Source organism: Girardinichthys multiradiatus, chromosome 5 (genome assembly GCF_021462225.1).
Source record: "Girardinichthys multiradiatus isolate DD_20200921_A chromosome 5, DD_fGirMul_XY1, whole genome shotgun sequence".
Lineage (NCBI taxonomy): Eukaryota > Metazoa > Chordata > Actinopteri > Cyprinodontiformes > Goodeidae > Girardinichthys > Girardinichthys multiradiatus.
In genome coordinates, this window is record NC_061798.1 from 42,600,907 (window position 1) to 42,613,968 (window position 13,062).

General features: G+C 40.7%; 1 protein-coding gene across 1 annotated transcript; it reads right to left on the reverse strand.

Annotated features, from left to right (window-relative positions):
• Positions 1 to 508: 508 nt before the first annotated feature.
• On the reverse strand, positions 509 to 12,038 carry pdia2 (protein disulfide isomerase family A, member 2). The gene is made up of 11 exons (XM_047366170.1): positions 11,689 to 12,038; positions 10,803 to 11,009; positions 8,655 to 8,788; positions 8,441 to 8,578; positions 2,919 to 3,035; positions 2,716 to 2,841; positions 2,319 to 2,513; positions 2,116 to 2,236; positions 974 to 1,152; positions 724 to 897; positions 509 to 637 (listed from the first exon to the last, which is right to left on the reverse strand). Exons 1-11 carry the CDS (start codon positions 11,966 to 11,968, stop codon positions 581 to 583), a joined length of 1,728 nt encoding a protein of 575 aa, XP_047222126.1. The 5' UTR covers positions 11,969 to 12,038; the 3' UTR covers positions 509 to 580.
• Positions 12,039 to 13,062: the final 1,024 nt, after the last annotated feature.

Sequence of the window (13,062 nt, forward strand, 5' to 3'; positions counted from 1 at the left end):
TTTCTTCTTGCCACTCTTAGAGACCAGATTTGCAGAGTGCACAACTAATAGATGCTCCCACTTGAGCTGTGGATCTCTGAAGGTCCTCCAGAGTTACCCCGGGCCCGCTGGGTGTTTCTCTGATGATGGATTGAACTCTGCTCTGTGGGATGTTGAAAACTTAGGATGTTGTTCTATAACCTAACCCTGCTTTAAACTCCTCCAACCTGACCCGACCTGCTGTATACCTTGACCTTCATGATGATCTTATTTCATCAATTATTTCACATTGACTCCTATGCTCTCAGAAATTGAAAGTTTTTTTAACGGGTCTATTATTACGCGTTATTACAATGCTGTTAGTCTTTAATGTGATTATAAGAAAAGTGAATAATTTTGTTTCTTGCCTTCATTCTTCCCACTGAAGCCATCAAATTAAACTTTTAAACTTTAAAAAAATAAAACTGTTTTGAGAGGAGCAAGCTGAGAGCTTACACACTCATAATAATCATCAGTACAGAGACAATGATTTATAAGTTGTATCACTTTTATTAAGAAAACTGGAAGAAGATAGCTTGATCTTAATTGGCATTTAGCATGTTTACAGCTCATCTTTGGATGTGTTGTTTGCAGGAACCTCTGCAGACTCGTCTGCCTCCTGAGAAACAGAAAAGAAAGAGAAAGCTGAGATTGCAGCTGTAAATATGGGTACAATGGCTAAGAGGTAAAAAAATAAAAGCAAACCTTGCTCTGATCATCAGTATCGTCCTCTTCTTTAGCCTCTGAACCCTCCTCATCATCCTCTTCTCCATCATCATCATCATCATCCTCAGCACTTTCCTCCTCTGGTAAAACGCCTCCATTATCCAGAAACTTGGAAAATGTCTCCAGATCTCGATTTCCAGTGTAGTCAACCACCTGAGAGAAAGCAGGAAATGAAAAGGCCATCCTTTTTATTATTTCTGCATCCCTGCAGTGACCTGAGGGTTTGTACCTCCTTGCCTTCAGCTGGGAAATATTTGATGGTTGGAAAACCAGAAACGGCAAGCGAATCCACTTCGTTGGCTGTGGCATCCATCTTGGCTATAATGATGTTTTCGTGGTCTGCATATTTCTCTCCCAGCTGGTCCCAAATAGGAGCCAGTTCCTTGCAGTGTCCACACCATGGAGCATCTACGCAAACAGAAACAGGATGTCATGGGAAGCAAGGCATCTTGAGACATAATAACAAGGATTTAAAACCTTCAAGTCACTGTAACCATCTCTGTTATATACTGTATTTGAGAAAAATTATTTAATAAAACCCAAGAACACCAATTTTAGCTAGATGTGATCAGCTGAAATGAGCTTTCAATATAAGGGGACTAGGCTCTGCTTTAGGGAAGGATTGTTTTAAGGCATCTGCAGAAAACTTGGAGTGGAGTCACTGCTCCTCTGGATCTGTCTATCATCTAGCCATGTTTGTGAAGCCAGCACCTAGTGGCCATCAGTGGTACTGCAACGTGAAACGCTTCTAAAACACACTGCTCTGTTGCTCTAGTGCGACACCCAGTGGTTCTCTAAGGTCACACATTCACACGTTGAAACATTTTAGTTCAGTTCTTAAAGTTACAATCAATAACTGAAAAATATAATATTAAATATTAACATAAATAATTTACAAAATAAAATAAAATTAGAAATAAGCTTCAATAAAGAATAGCAAAATTGTTAATTTAAAGAAAGTACAAAATAAAATAACAAAAAATAACATGAAATCAAATATTAACTTAAAGTATAAAATGAATTAAAACTGAATAAAATATCAGATATAATGTAAGAAAGATAAATAGATAAATAAATAAAGTAAATTTGTTCTTGTCAGGGATATCAATTATTATTATTTATTTAGAAGTATATTTTATTATTACATTTTATAGGATTCTATAATTGTGAATAGGTTAAAAATGACAAGAATTTGGGGATTTGTTTTCCAAATTTCACTTTGAAATTTGTTCATTCAGTTAGTTTAAGATTGCTCTTATTTTTCTTAAAAAATATATATTTTTATTGTTGTTAAAAATATTTTGACAACAATTTTAAGAGTGTAAATTACAAAATGAAGAGAAAATCAACATGTGGAGCAGAATGACTTACAAAACTCAACAAAGACGTTTTTGGTCGGGTCCAGAGCCACAGATTTGAAATTCTTGCCCACCAGTACTTTAACTGGTTCTTTGTCCCAGTCCTCTGGGATCTCCTCAGAACGATAGTATGGCTGCAGCACATAACAAGACCATTTATTTGGTTTAATACTGATGAATGACTGTATTTAATGAATGGGTGAGCGCCTGTCTTACCTTGGCACTGCCATCAACAACTTCCTGGCACAGTTGTCGAAGTGAATCTACTGTTAGATCTCCAGAGGGAATGCTGAACTTCTTCTGTGAGTCCATGTTGATGATCCTTGCAGTGGGTACGTCACTTTCTGACACGCCAAAATAATTCAGCACATGTGACAGGTCCTCTGTCACATTAATCACAATGAACAGCATCTAGATAACACACAGAGAAGGTTGTGTTAGCATTATTTCATGGAATAATCGCTCAAGATCCATCTTCAAACGAATTGTTTCATGTTATGTGCCTATTTCTTTGTCTCCAGTAAAAGGTTGTGTTACCAATATGCTTTGAGGCAGACAGATGCATGTCTGTGCAACATAATTAATGCAACACATAGAGAGACACGGATTTTACCTTGCCCTTAAACTCTTTGGCGACAGGCTTGGCCTCCTCCACCAGTTCCACTTGACTCTGCACTGTGGAGTTGATGAACAGCAGGCTGTGCAGGCGAATGCGAGAGGTGAAGATCTTGTCTGCTACCTGAAAATAGCACAGTAATTATTTCATTCGTTTGAAATTTGTATTTAATATCATGTTGATGAGCCTGCATGCTTTACCTCAGGGATGAATGGGATGATGAGCTCCAGGCTGTTGTCCTTGATGAAGGAGGTCAGGTTGTACATGTCTAGTTTCTCTTCTTCTGACCACACGTAGTCTTCTCTGCCATCATCAAACTAGCAGAAATAGAAAAGGTTGTTTTACCAAACTAATCTGATCTGATAAAATTGATACAAGCTAAAAATAATTGACGATTAATGGCGCAATCAGCAAAACAGAAATCAAATATCTGTGACTTTAATATTTAACAATTTTATTCTGGTAGAAATGGCAGTAATTACAGTTATTGATCTGTGTTTCTTATTTTGTGTATTCTTGTAAGTATGATGTGTGAAATTCACAATAAATGTTGACCATCATATTTTAGTGCCCAAAACTCTTTACAGGACTAATACACACAATTTACAGTCAGCTTTTCTATTGTTGTTGAAGCTGATTGGAAATTTTAAAGGGCATCTCCATGACTCCACAACAGCCTTTAGAGGCAGGCCTTTATAAAATGGAAAATGGTTCTACCCTAAATGGAGTGATGACGTTTTTTTTTTAAACCGTGACACCCAGTTGCAATAAACTGAAAATGTATTGTTTTGTCAACAAAAAAGAGCTTTCTAAGGGGATTATGCTGAATGGATTTTTAGCTGCTTATCAGCAATACAGAAAAGCATAGAGTGAGCGCTCCCACCTGCTTCAGAAATGATCTATGCAGTAAAGGTTAGTAAAATTCATGAATAAGGTGGATTTATCATCACCAACCAACAACTTGGCTTCAAGGGAAGGAACACCAGAAAGCTAAGGGTCCAGTCCACAGTTCATACCACAGTAATGAAAGATAATTCAAACATTTGTAGAGATTGAGGTATGTAACAGTGTCCTGGGAATAATGTTTTGACAGCTACAATACTATAATGTAGGTAAATGTGAAAAAAAGGAGACTTTTAGCTAGTTCCATTCACTATCAACATGTTTTACAAAACCACTGCACAGCTCGGTATCATAAAGTATTGGTTAGACAGTTGTTCAGGGATAATGGTACAGAAATTACAACATCTATATGAGTGCTTGAAGATTTTACATTTTAAACTTTCATTCATCATGTAGGAAGACACAGAGGCTGTGACTTCCTACATCAGCTTCTGTGAGGACAGCTGTGTACCATCATGCACCAGGGTGAGTTACAACAATGACAAACCCTGGTTCACAGCCAAACTCAGAAGGTTAAGACTGGATAAGGAAGAGGCCTTCAGGAGTGGGGACAAAGGCATATACAGAGAGGCAAAGTACAAGTTTGGCAAGGCAGTGAAAGAGGCCAAACGACTGTACTCTGAGAAGCTCCAAAACCAGTTCTCAGCCAACGACTCTGCGTCTGTCTGGAAAGGGCTCAAGCAAATCACCAACTACAAGCCGAAAGCCCCCCACTCCATCAACGACCGACGCCTCGCCAACGACCTGAACGAGTTCTACTGCCGCTTTGAAAGACAAATGGACAGTCCTGCAACCATCCCCCACGACACCCCCCAACAGCTGCAGCCACAATCCACCACCCCCACCTCCTCAACCTCAAGAGGGGCCTCGGCACCTCCAACCCCCTCCCTGTAGTTCCCCCCCACCAACCCCCTACCCACGCCGAGGACGGCTCTTTCCATCCAGGAGAGGGACGTCAACAAATTCTTCAGGAGACAGAACCCCCAGAAAGCTGCTGGTCCGGATTCTGTCTCACCAGCCAGCCTGAAGCACTGCGCTGATCAGCTGTCTCCAGTCTTCACAGACATTTTTAACACCTCACTGAAGACATGTCATGTGCCAGCCTGCTTCAAGTCCTCCACCATCGTCCCTGTTCCCAAGAAGCCAAGGACCACAGGGCTTAATGACTTCAGACCCGTCGCCATGACCTCTGTGGTGATGAAGTCCTTTGAGCGCCTTCTGCTCTCACACCTAAAAGACATCACCGACCCCCTCCTGGACCCCCTGCAGTTTGCCTACAGAGCCAACAGGTCTGTAGATGATGCAGTCAACCTAGCCCTTCACTTCATCCTCCGGCACCTGGACTCCACAGGAACCTATGCCAGGATCCTGTTTGTGGATTTCAGCTCTGCCTTCAACACCATCGTCCCAGTTCTGCTACAGGAGAAGCTCTCCCAGGTGGATCACTGACTTCCTGTCTGACAGGAAGCTGCGCGTGAGGCTGGGGAAGCACGTCTCTGACTCCCTGACCATCAGCACCGGTTCTCGCCAAGGCTGTGTTCTCTCTCCTCTGCTCTTCTCCCTGTACACCAACAGCTGCACCTCCAGTCACCAGTCTGTCAAGCTTCTGAAGTTTGCGGACGACACCACCCTGATCGGACTCATCTCTGATGGTGACGAGTCCGCGTACAGATGGGAGGTGGACCATCTGTTGGATTGGTGCAGCCAGAACAACCTTGAGCTCAACGCTCTAAAGACAGTGGAAATGGTTGTGGACTTCAGGCAGAACCCAGCCCCACCTGCCCCCATCACCCTCTGTGACTCCACAATTGACACTGTGGAATCTTTCCGCTTCCTGGGAACCATCATCTCCCAGGATCTCAAGTGGGAGCCAAACATCAGCTCCCTCATCAAGAAAGCCCAGCAGAGGATGTTCTTCCAGCGGCAGCTGAAGAAATTCAACCTGCCAAAGACTATGATGGTGCACTTCTACACAGCCATCATTGAGTCCATCCTCACCTCCTCCATCACCATCTGGTACGCCGCTGCTACAGCCAAGGATAAGGGCAGGCTGCAGCGTGTCATTCGGTCTGCTGAGAAGGTGATTGGCTGCAGTCTACTGTCGCTCCAGGAACTGTACACCTCCAGGACCCTGAAGCGGGCAGGGAAGATTCTGGCTGATCCCTCCCACCCTGGTCACAAACTCTTTGAGACTCTCCCCTCTGGCAGGAGGCTGCGGTCCATCCGGACCAAAACCTCACGCCACAAGAACAGTTTTTTCCCATCTGCCACCAGCCTGGTTAACAAAGCCCGGAAACCACCCTGACACTCTCCCTTTCCCCCACACCCCCACCTTTTTTTGCTGACAGGACACCTGTAACCTGCAACTCTATGCGTTACATTAACGTTCAGCTTGGACTCCTGCTTTACTTGCACTGCTTTACTTGCACAATGATCACCTGCACTGTTGTATTGCTCTGGCATCTTATACTGCTCTATATTTACTCTCACTCACTTAAAACTGTGCACATATATTTATATTATATTGTAGATGTGTTTATACTGTTTAATTTGTATTGTATTGCACTGACTACGCCAAAACAAATTCCTTGTATGTCCAAAAACGTACTTGGCAATAAAGCTTTTCTGATTCTGATTCTGATTCTGATTACCAGGGACTTGCACAGATAGACGCTAGGTGGTGCTAGAGCACCTGCCCTTTTATCCTTTGGAGAAAAAAGTGCCCTCCTGAATAAGTATAGTGTATAGTGTTGGGCCCAAGGTAAAATTTCTGAATTTAAAGGCCTATAATAGCAGTGCCCCACGTTTTGAAATCCCCCCCCCCCCCCCCCCCCCCTTCGCCAACACACATCCGTGTCCCGCCTCGTGTGTCTCTCAGCGGAGACGGGCTGCGAGCAGAGCGGAGAGTTGGACCTGCGCTGGTCCAGTTTACCTCTTCTCTCCTCCCCTCTGCCGTCAGATAGAGCCCTGCCCTGCCGACAGGCCGGCTAACTATCCAGGAAACAAACAAAACGAATATACTTGCTTCCTAAAGTTCAGATGAAAAAGTTAAAACTTCACCTGCCACCATTTTATCTAAACAGAACAGGCCAATGAATGGCACCTTTACCTGCTATGTCTTCTATGGCCGCCACCAGGCACCAGGAGAATGTCTACGATTTAACTCTTAGATTAAATTAGAAGAAAAAAATAAATTCAAATCTATCTCATAGATGTCGGTATTACATTTGCTATTATGGTCCATGATGACTTCTGTTTGACTCATGTTTTTTTTTTTTTTTTTGCAAATACCATTTTGTTGCCAAATTAACCATGAGCTGGTTAACATTACAATTCATACACTACTAAAATACCTTTAATAAAGTTCAGTAAATGTGCGGCATGTAGGCTAAGTTGTATTTCTACTTCTGTGTGTGTAAAAATGAAAATGTGATCAGAATATTTTCTTTTCTAAATAGCAGACATCAGTTCTCAGGACTTGTAATCTCATTAATTTTTACTCTCTGAGAATAATTTCTGTCATATATCACACTGGCTACATGCAGAAGTGTAGATGATTCTTCAAATGATCATATTCTCTGATGTTGGTTTCATTTTGACTAAAGACTTTATAACTCATTTTCTGGGTATAGTTGATTTACACTGCAGAATGGTCACTGGTTACTCAAATTTCTGAAGATAACTCATTTAGTGTGACCTACCTGGTAAATTTGACAGTGTAACCTGCTTTGCTACAACATATGGTTATTTGGTGCAGAAGACATTTTGTGATAAAAGTACAGAATGATATGGTCAAGACAAACACGTTGTGCTCAGTGTGTAAAAAGACAAAAAATGAAGTATAACGTCAGTTTCAAATTTGACTCAGGAAGTTCAGGTTGTGAATCAGTAATCTAACTTCAAACCAGTCTATGATAATTTTGTTGCCTTATTAATCTTAAGAATTTTGTAAAATGCATTCTTGTTTTGAGTTTTTTTTTTCCTGGGTGGTCATTTCCCTTCAACCCACAGGACAGTTTGTTTTGGGGGTGCTTAGTAATACATATAAATTATGTTCATGTTGTGCCTGTCATAAATTTCACACTACAAAGGCAATCGACAGCTCCATGTGCCGCACAAGGTGCCCTTTTTTTCCACTTGAGCATCTGACCCCCAAAATGTCTGTGCACGCCACTGTTCATTACCATGCGTAATTTAAGGGGAGACTGAGCTTTCAAATTCCTGCGTTAGGTGCCGGTTTATGGGGTGTCCAGGCTACTTCTCTAAGACAACATTTATCCTAATGTCCCTCTCCTCCCTGGACAGATCACCATGCACTGGAGATCTTCACCTCATGAACTCAAATTGGAGCAGAAGACTTTGGCCATCAGACCTTAGTGTTGGGTAGTGATCGTTTTTTGCATTTATACCAGACTTTGACATTCGGTATGAACGGTAATCACTCTTCAGCAACTTTCAGCTTGTTTCTCGGCTCCCTTTATTCATGCTTTCCTAGATATCTTTTGGCTTGGTGTCTTTGTGTCTCAATTGTGTCCAAATTGAGACACAATTGAGCCACAATTGTTTTTAAGTCAAGCCAAATAGAAGTTCGATCTCTTCAACAAGGAGATGGGCTTGTAAGTATCTGTTTATGACTGTATAAAACACTTAAACAATGTTTTTACTGTTTTCTAGCTATCTTGGTGAAGAGCTGCAGAGGACTGATCTGGAATCTGTATTGCTTTATAATTTAACACAAAAATACATAACTGCAGAGACATTTTTTGAACTGCATAGTTCCCAAGCAATATATGACTGTTGAGCCTGTATCTTCTCATACCTTTTTGAAGAGCACCACTGAGTCTGATTTCACCTCATACTTCTGAAACACTTCAGGAGTTGCAGTAACTCCGAACTCAACGTCGGTCAAATCAAATGCGGCCTCCTTGAACACCTTGGCAGACTCACTTTCCAAACTCTGCATAAAGGAACAACATGAAACAGCGCAGATGTTTGTAACATGGATGGGCAGCATATACAGCAGTAAAACTTACATCGAAGAATCCTACAACAGAGATGTTGTGAGCGCTGATGAACTTTGCTGCAGAGTCCACAGAGTCAAGATTTGGAGCGCCAGGACCAGTGCGGCGCTTCATCCACTGAATTATTCCCACTACTGATCTTTTACCTGGAAAACAGAGACACATAATAGATGCATATGTGGAAATATACTAATATCAGATTTATATTTTCTTTTACAGAAACTGGCTTAGGTGAGGACTAAAGGTCTTGAAAGAGTAAGATCAGACATAACTCACAAAACCTTTTGCTTGTGGTAATTATGTTTCATAAAAATGTATGTATGCAACAACAGCTTTAGCTAAATCCTCATACCTATGAGGCAGTCAATTTACATTTATGTAATATTACATTATTAAGTATAATGAAGTTTATGTTCGAGGGATTTGATGAATGAGTTTTTGTTAAGTTGTTGGACCTGTTGCCCACAAAGCTGATGATTTCAGTGGCTCATTTGGATCATTTTCACTCCCTGGATTCTTCAACATGCAGCTGTGATTGGTTGTGTAAGCCTGAAAGAATAATTCAGATTTTTATGGAAGTGGGGTTCTGCCAAAAGGTACTGAAGTGTCAATATCACCCCCTGCAGTTGTTGTAGTGGTTCATGCAAACATCATTTCATAAACCTTCGAACAGCCATCAGGTTTGCATTAGACAGCTCTTTACACAGATGACTGAGGAAGGTCGCAGAAACAGCCACTAACAAGTTGCTTCCATTTGTTTTAAAACCTTTATTTAACCAGATTAAGATCAAGATCTCTTTCACAAGGGTGACCTGACCAAGACAGGAAGCAGCCCATAGTGCACAAGACAGATGGAGAACAACCATAAAGACAAACATTAAAAAATATAAAGTGAGAGCACTTTGATGAATAAAGCATGCAATGAAATCCAGTTCCAGTTTCTTTGGGTCCAAGACCTCCATGTTTTGGAATAATTCCCTGGTTCAACACACTTGAACCAGGAAATTTCCCTGGTTTCCCGTTGCCCCTCATCCTTAACCCCGACACTGGACTTGCATGTTAACAGTTGTGAGGCATCACAACTGTTTCTGTGGAGCAGGAGGAGATCAACTGGGGAGATCCACCACAAATAAAATACTTTCTTATTTTACATGTTTTTTATTGGCCCAATAATCTCAGTTTAAAGGATCCCACCCTCAAAACGATCATTATAATGTATAGTTTAATAATGATGTATTTTGTTTGAGATGATTTTAAACTTTTTTCACCAAGAAAAAAAAATTTAAATGTCATATTTATCTGCTTAAAAACCACTGTCATGCTTCTGATCTTCTGATGTTTCTGACCACCACCTGAAGCTCATGGAGAGAAAGCCAAGAAAGCAAAGCAGTAATCAAAGCAAAGGGTGGCTATTTATAAGAATCTAAAATATAAAAATGTTTAGAGTTATTTCACACTTTTTGTTTACTACATAATTCCATGTGTGTTCATTCACAGTTTTGCTGCCTTTGGTGAGACTCAACAATGAAGATAGTCATGAAAATAAAGAGACCCATTAAGTAAGAAAGTCTAAAACGTATGACCAGTAGTGTATGTGTGGTGACATCTGCTGCAGGTAAGTCCCCTTTTTCAGTGGTATATTTTATCCTTAAATCAAATTAGGGCAAATTAAACATGAATAAAATAACACCCTGTTTAACATCTTTACTATTTTATCTCTTCATTTCTTTTAGATTTTAGAACCGATTGTCTTAAACATTCCTTTTAATGAGGTAATAGATTGCCTTGTGACCACTTTACTCACTCTGCTGGTTTTGCTCTATTTACTCTCCATTTGTGCATTTGTGCATGCAATTATTGCAGCTATTAACTTTGCATTATCTCTTTATTCATCTTTGCCACAGAAAGTACACCTGGGTCTGCAGTTCTGTGCTTGTTTTTGTGTCTTTTTATTTTCCCCTCAGCCTCTGCTGACTTTGACTGTGTCGTATTTTAACTGGATGGAACTGAATTGAATTGTAGAAACCTGGGTATGAATTGGTCATGTTTTGTCATGAATTGGTGCTATATGAATAAAATAAATAATATAAATTAATTTGAATACTTGCACTGGTTGCATGTTAATTATGCATTATTTGTCAAAGATAAATGTGTCCCTACCGCTGTAGTCCACAGGTTGCTTTCGGTCTCCATCGATGAACATCTTCAGAGTGGGAAAGCTACCAATCTCAAACTCATCACCCAACTCCTTCTCCTCAATGGCGTCCACTTTGGCCAAACGCATCCCTGGTTCCTCATTCTTGATCTTCTCCGCGGCCTCTGCGTAAATGGGCTCAAACTGTTTGCAGTGACCGCACCAGGGAGCATCTTCAGACAAACACACACACAGAAATCCACTTTAATGCACCACAATGCAGACGGTCAGTAGACTTTAACGAGAGCCTTTATCTATCTGGTTGCTATCATTCACTCATTTCCCATTGAAATAAGCTGCTGATAGCAGTAGAGGCAGTTGGGCTCAGCCGTTATCCTCCTTGCTTCCTTTTTTCCTCTGCTGTTGTGCTGCTAAGCTCATGTGTGGGAGAGTTGCAGCAGGACAACATCTGGACATGACAGGATATGTGTGGGGATATTTCTCCATTCGTTTCATAGTAAAGCCAAAGCTGTGGATAGAAAATGCTGGAGGAAAACTTCTAAAGTTCCTCTATTGGTACCTGACAATATAATATAATATAATACTGTAGCTCTAGGTGATATCTCATGGTTATCTTCAGCTCTATTGTTTCCTTTCGTTAGCATAAACATTTCAGATATTGTTAGAAATACAAATTTTTTATATTTATTTGAACTTTTGATAGTTAAAAGTCTTTGATTGATTTACCTTTTAGATTAACATGTCTTCAAATTAATACTTTTTGTATTTAAAGCAGCAAACATGTAACATATGTTATATCAACTTTCTCTAATACAGCACATCTTACACAAACATCTTCCCATTTACTTTATTAAACTTCCTAATAAGGAAAGTGATAATATTTCTACTTACAGAACTCAACCAGTAAATACTTATTCTCGCTGAGAGCTCTGTCGAAGTTGTTGATGTGCAGAACCAAAACAAATTTCTCTTCTTCTATCTCTGTTGTCTTCTCCTTCTTTGGCTCCTCTTCTGTCTCCTCTGAGGTGTCCTCTAATGTCTCCACCGATGCGTCCCCCTGCGCCTCTGTTTCTTTGCCAGGGTCATCCTCGGGGTCGTCGGCCTGGACACAGGAGGCCCCCAGCAGCAGCAGGCCCAGCAGAGCCATGAATAAAAACTTGTGTGTCCTCATATCTGTGTGTGCACCCTGCTCTGTCACCGCTGCTCAGGTGTGGGGAAACCTGCAGAACGTGTGTCAGTGAAAGTTCCTACGTTTATTTATCTAAGATGGAGTGCGTGTGTCAGAATGTTACTGGCCTTCTCTCTCGTCCAATCGGAGGCTCCGCCTGCACAGGGCTCTTTGAAGTCAATCCTATAATGGTAAATGGACTGAACTTATATAGCGCTTTTCCAGTCATACAGACCGCTCAAAGCGCTTTACACTAGAGCCACATTCACCCAATCGCACTCACTAACGCTCACACATTCATACACCGATATGCAGATTGGTAGGCAACTTGAGGTTAAGTGCCTTGCCCAGGGGCACATCGACATATGGCAGGAGGAAGCTGGAATCGAAGCCACAACCTTCTGATCGCCCTGTAATAATGCCATGTAAAGATACAGATTTGATTCATAACTGGTTGTAAACTGGTTGTACAGTTAGAATTTCTATAAATGTAAACATTTTTCAGCTTTTTTTTTCCCATTTTGTTGTTTCAAGTAGATCATCAGCAGATTTTTGCATTTGAAAACATTTTAATAAACGAACTACTTCCTGAGCTTATCAGAACGTCATTTACATAAAAACTGTTACAGTGATGAAGATGGGAGGAAAACTAGCTTTCCTTTCACATATCATATTATGTTAACAGTTCAAGCAATACGTTAGGGCTGGATGCAGGAAAATTAACAGCAGGTACTGATCAAGATTCAGTTCTTTTTGACAGTGACTTGTGAAAATTATTTACACCAGTTTCCATTTTTTCTTTTATTTTACAACAACAAATTCCACATATTTAATATATTTTATTGGGAGTTTATGTGACAAACTGGAACATGAAGACCAAGGAACACACCAGGCAGATCATGGATAAACTCACAAATATGACCTGTGTGGTAACGCAGAGTCCTGTTTCCAGTTTGTCACAAGATGTACAGGTTTTAGCCAGATGAGACAACACTTAACCTTTTGGTCTACATGAACAATGCTGCGTGAGGAAGAAAAACCAACACTGCACATCACCTTGAACAATCCATCACTATGCCAACACATGGTGTGGATTT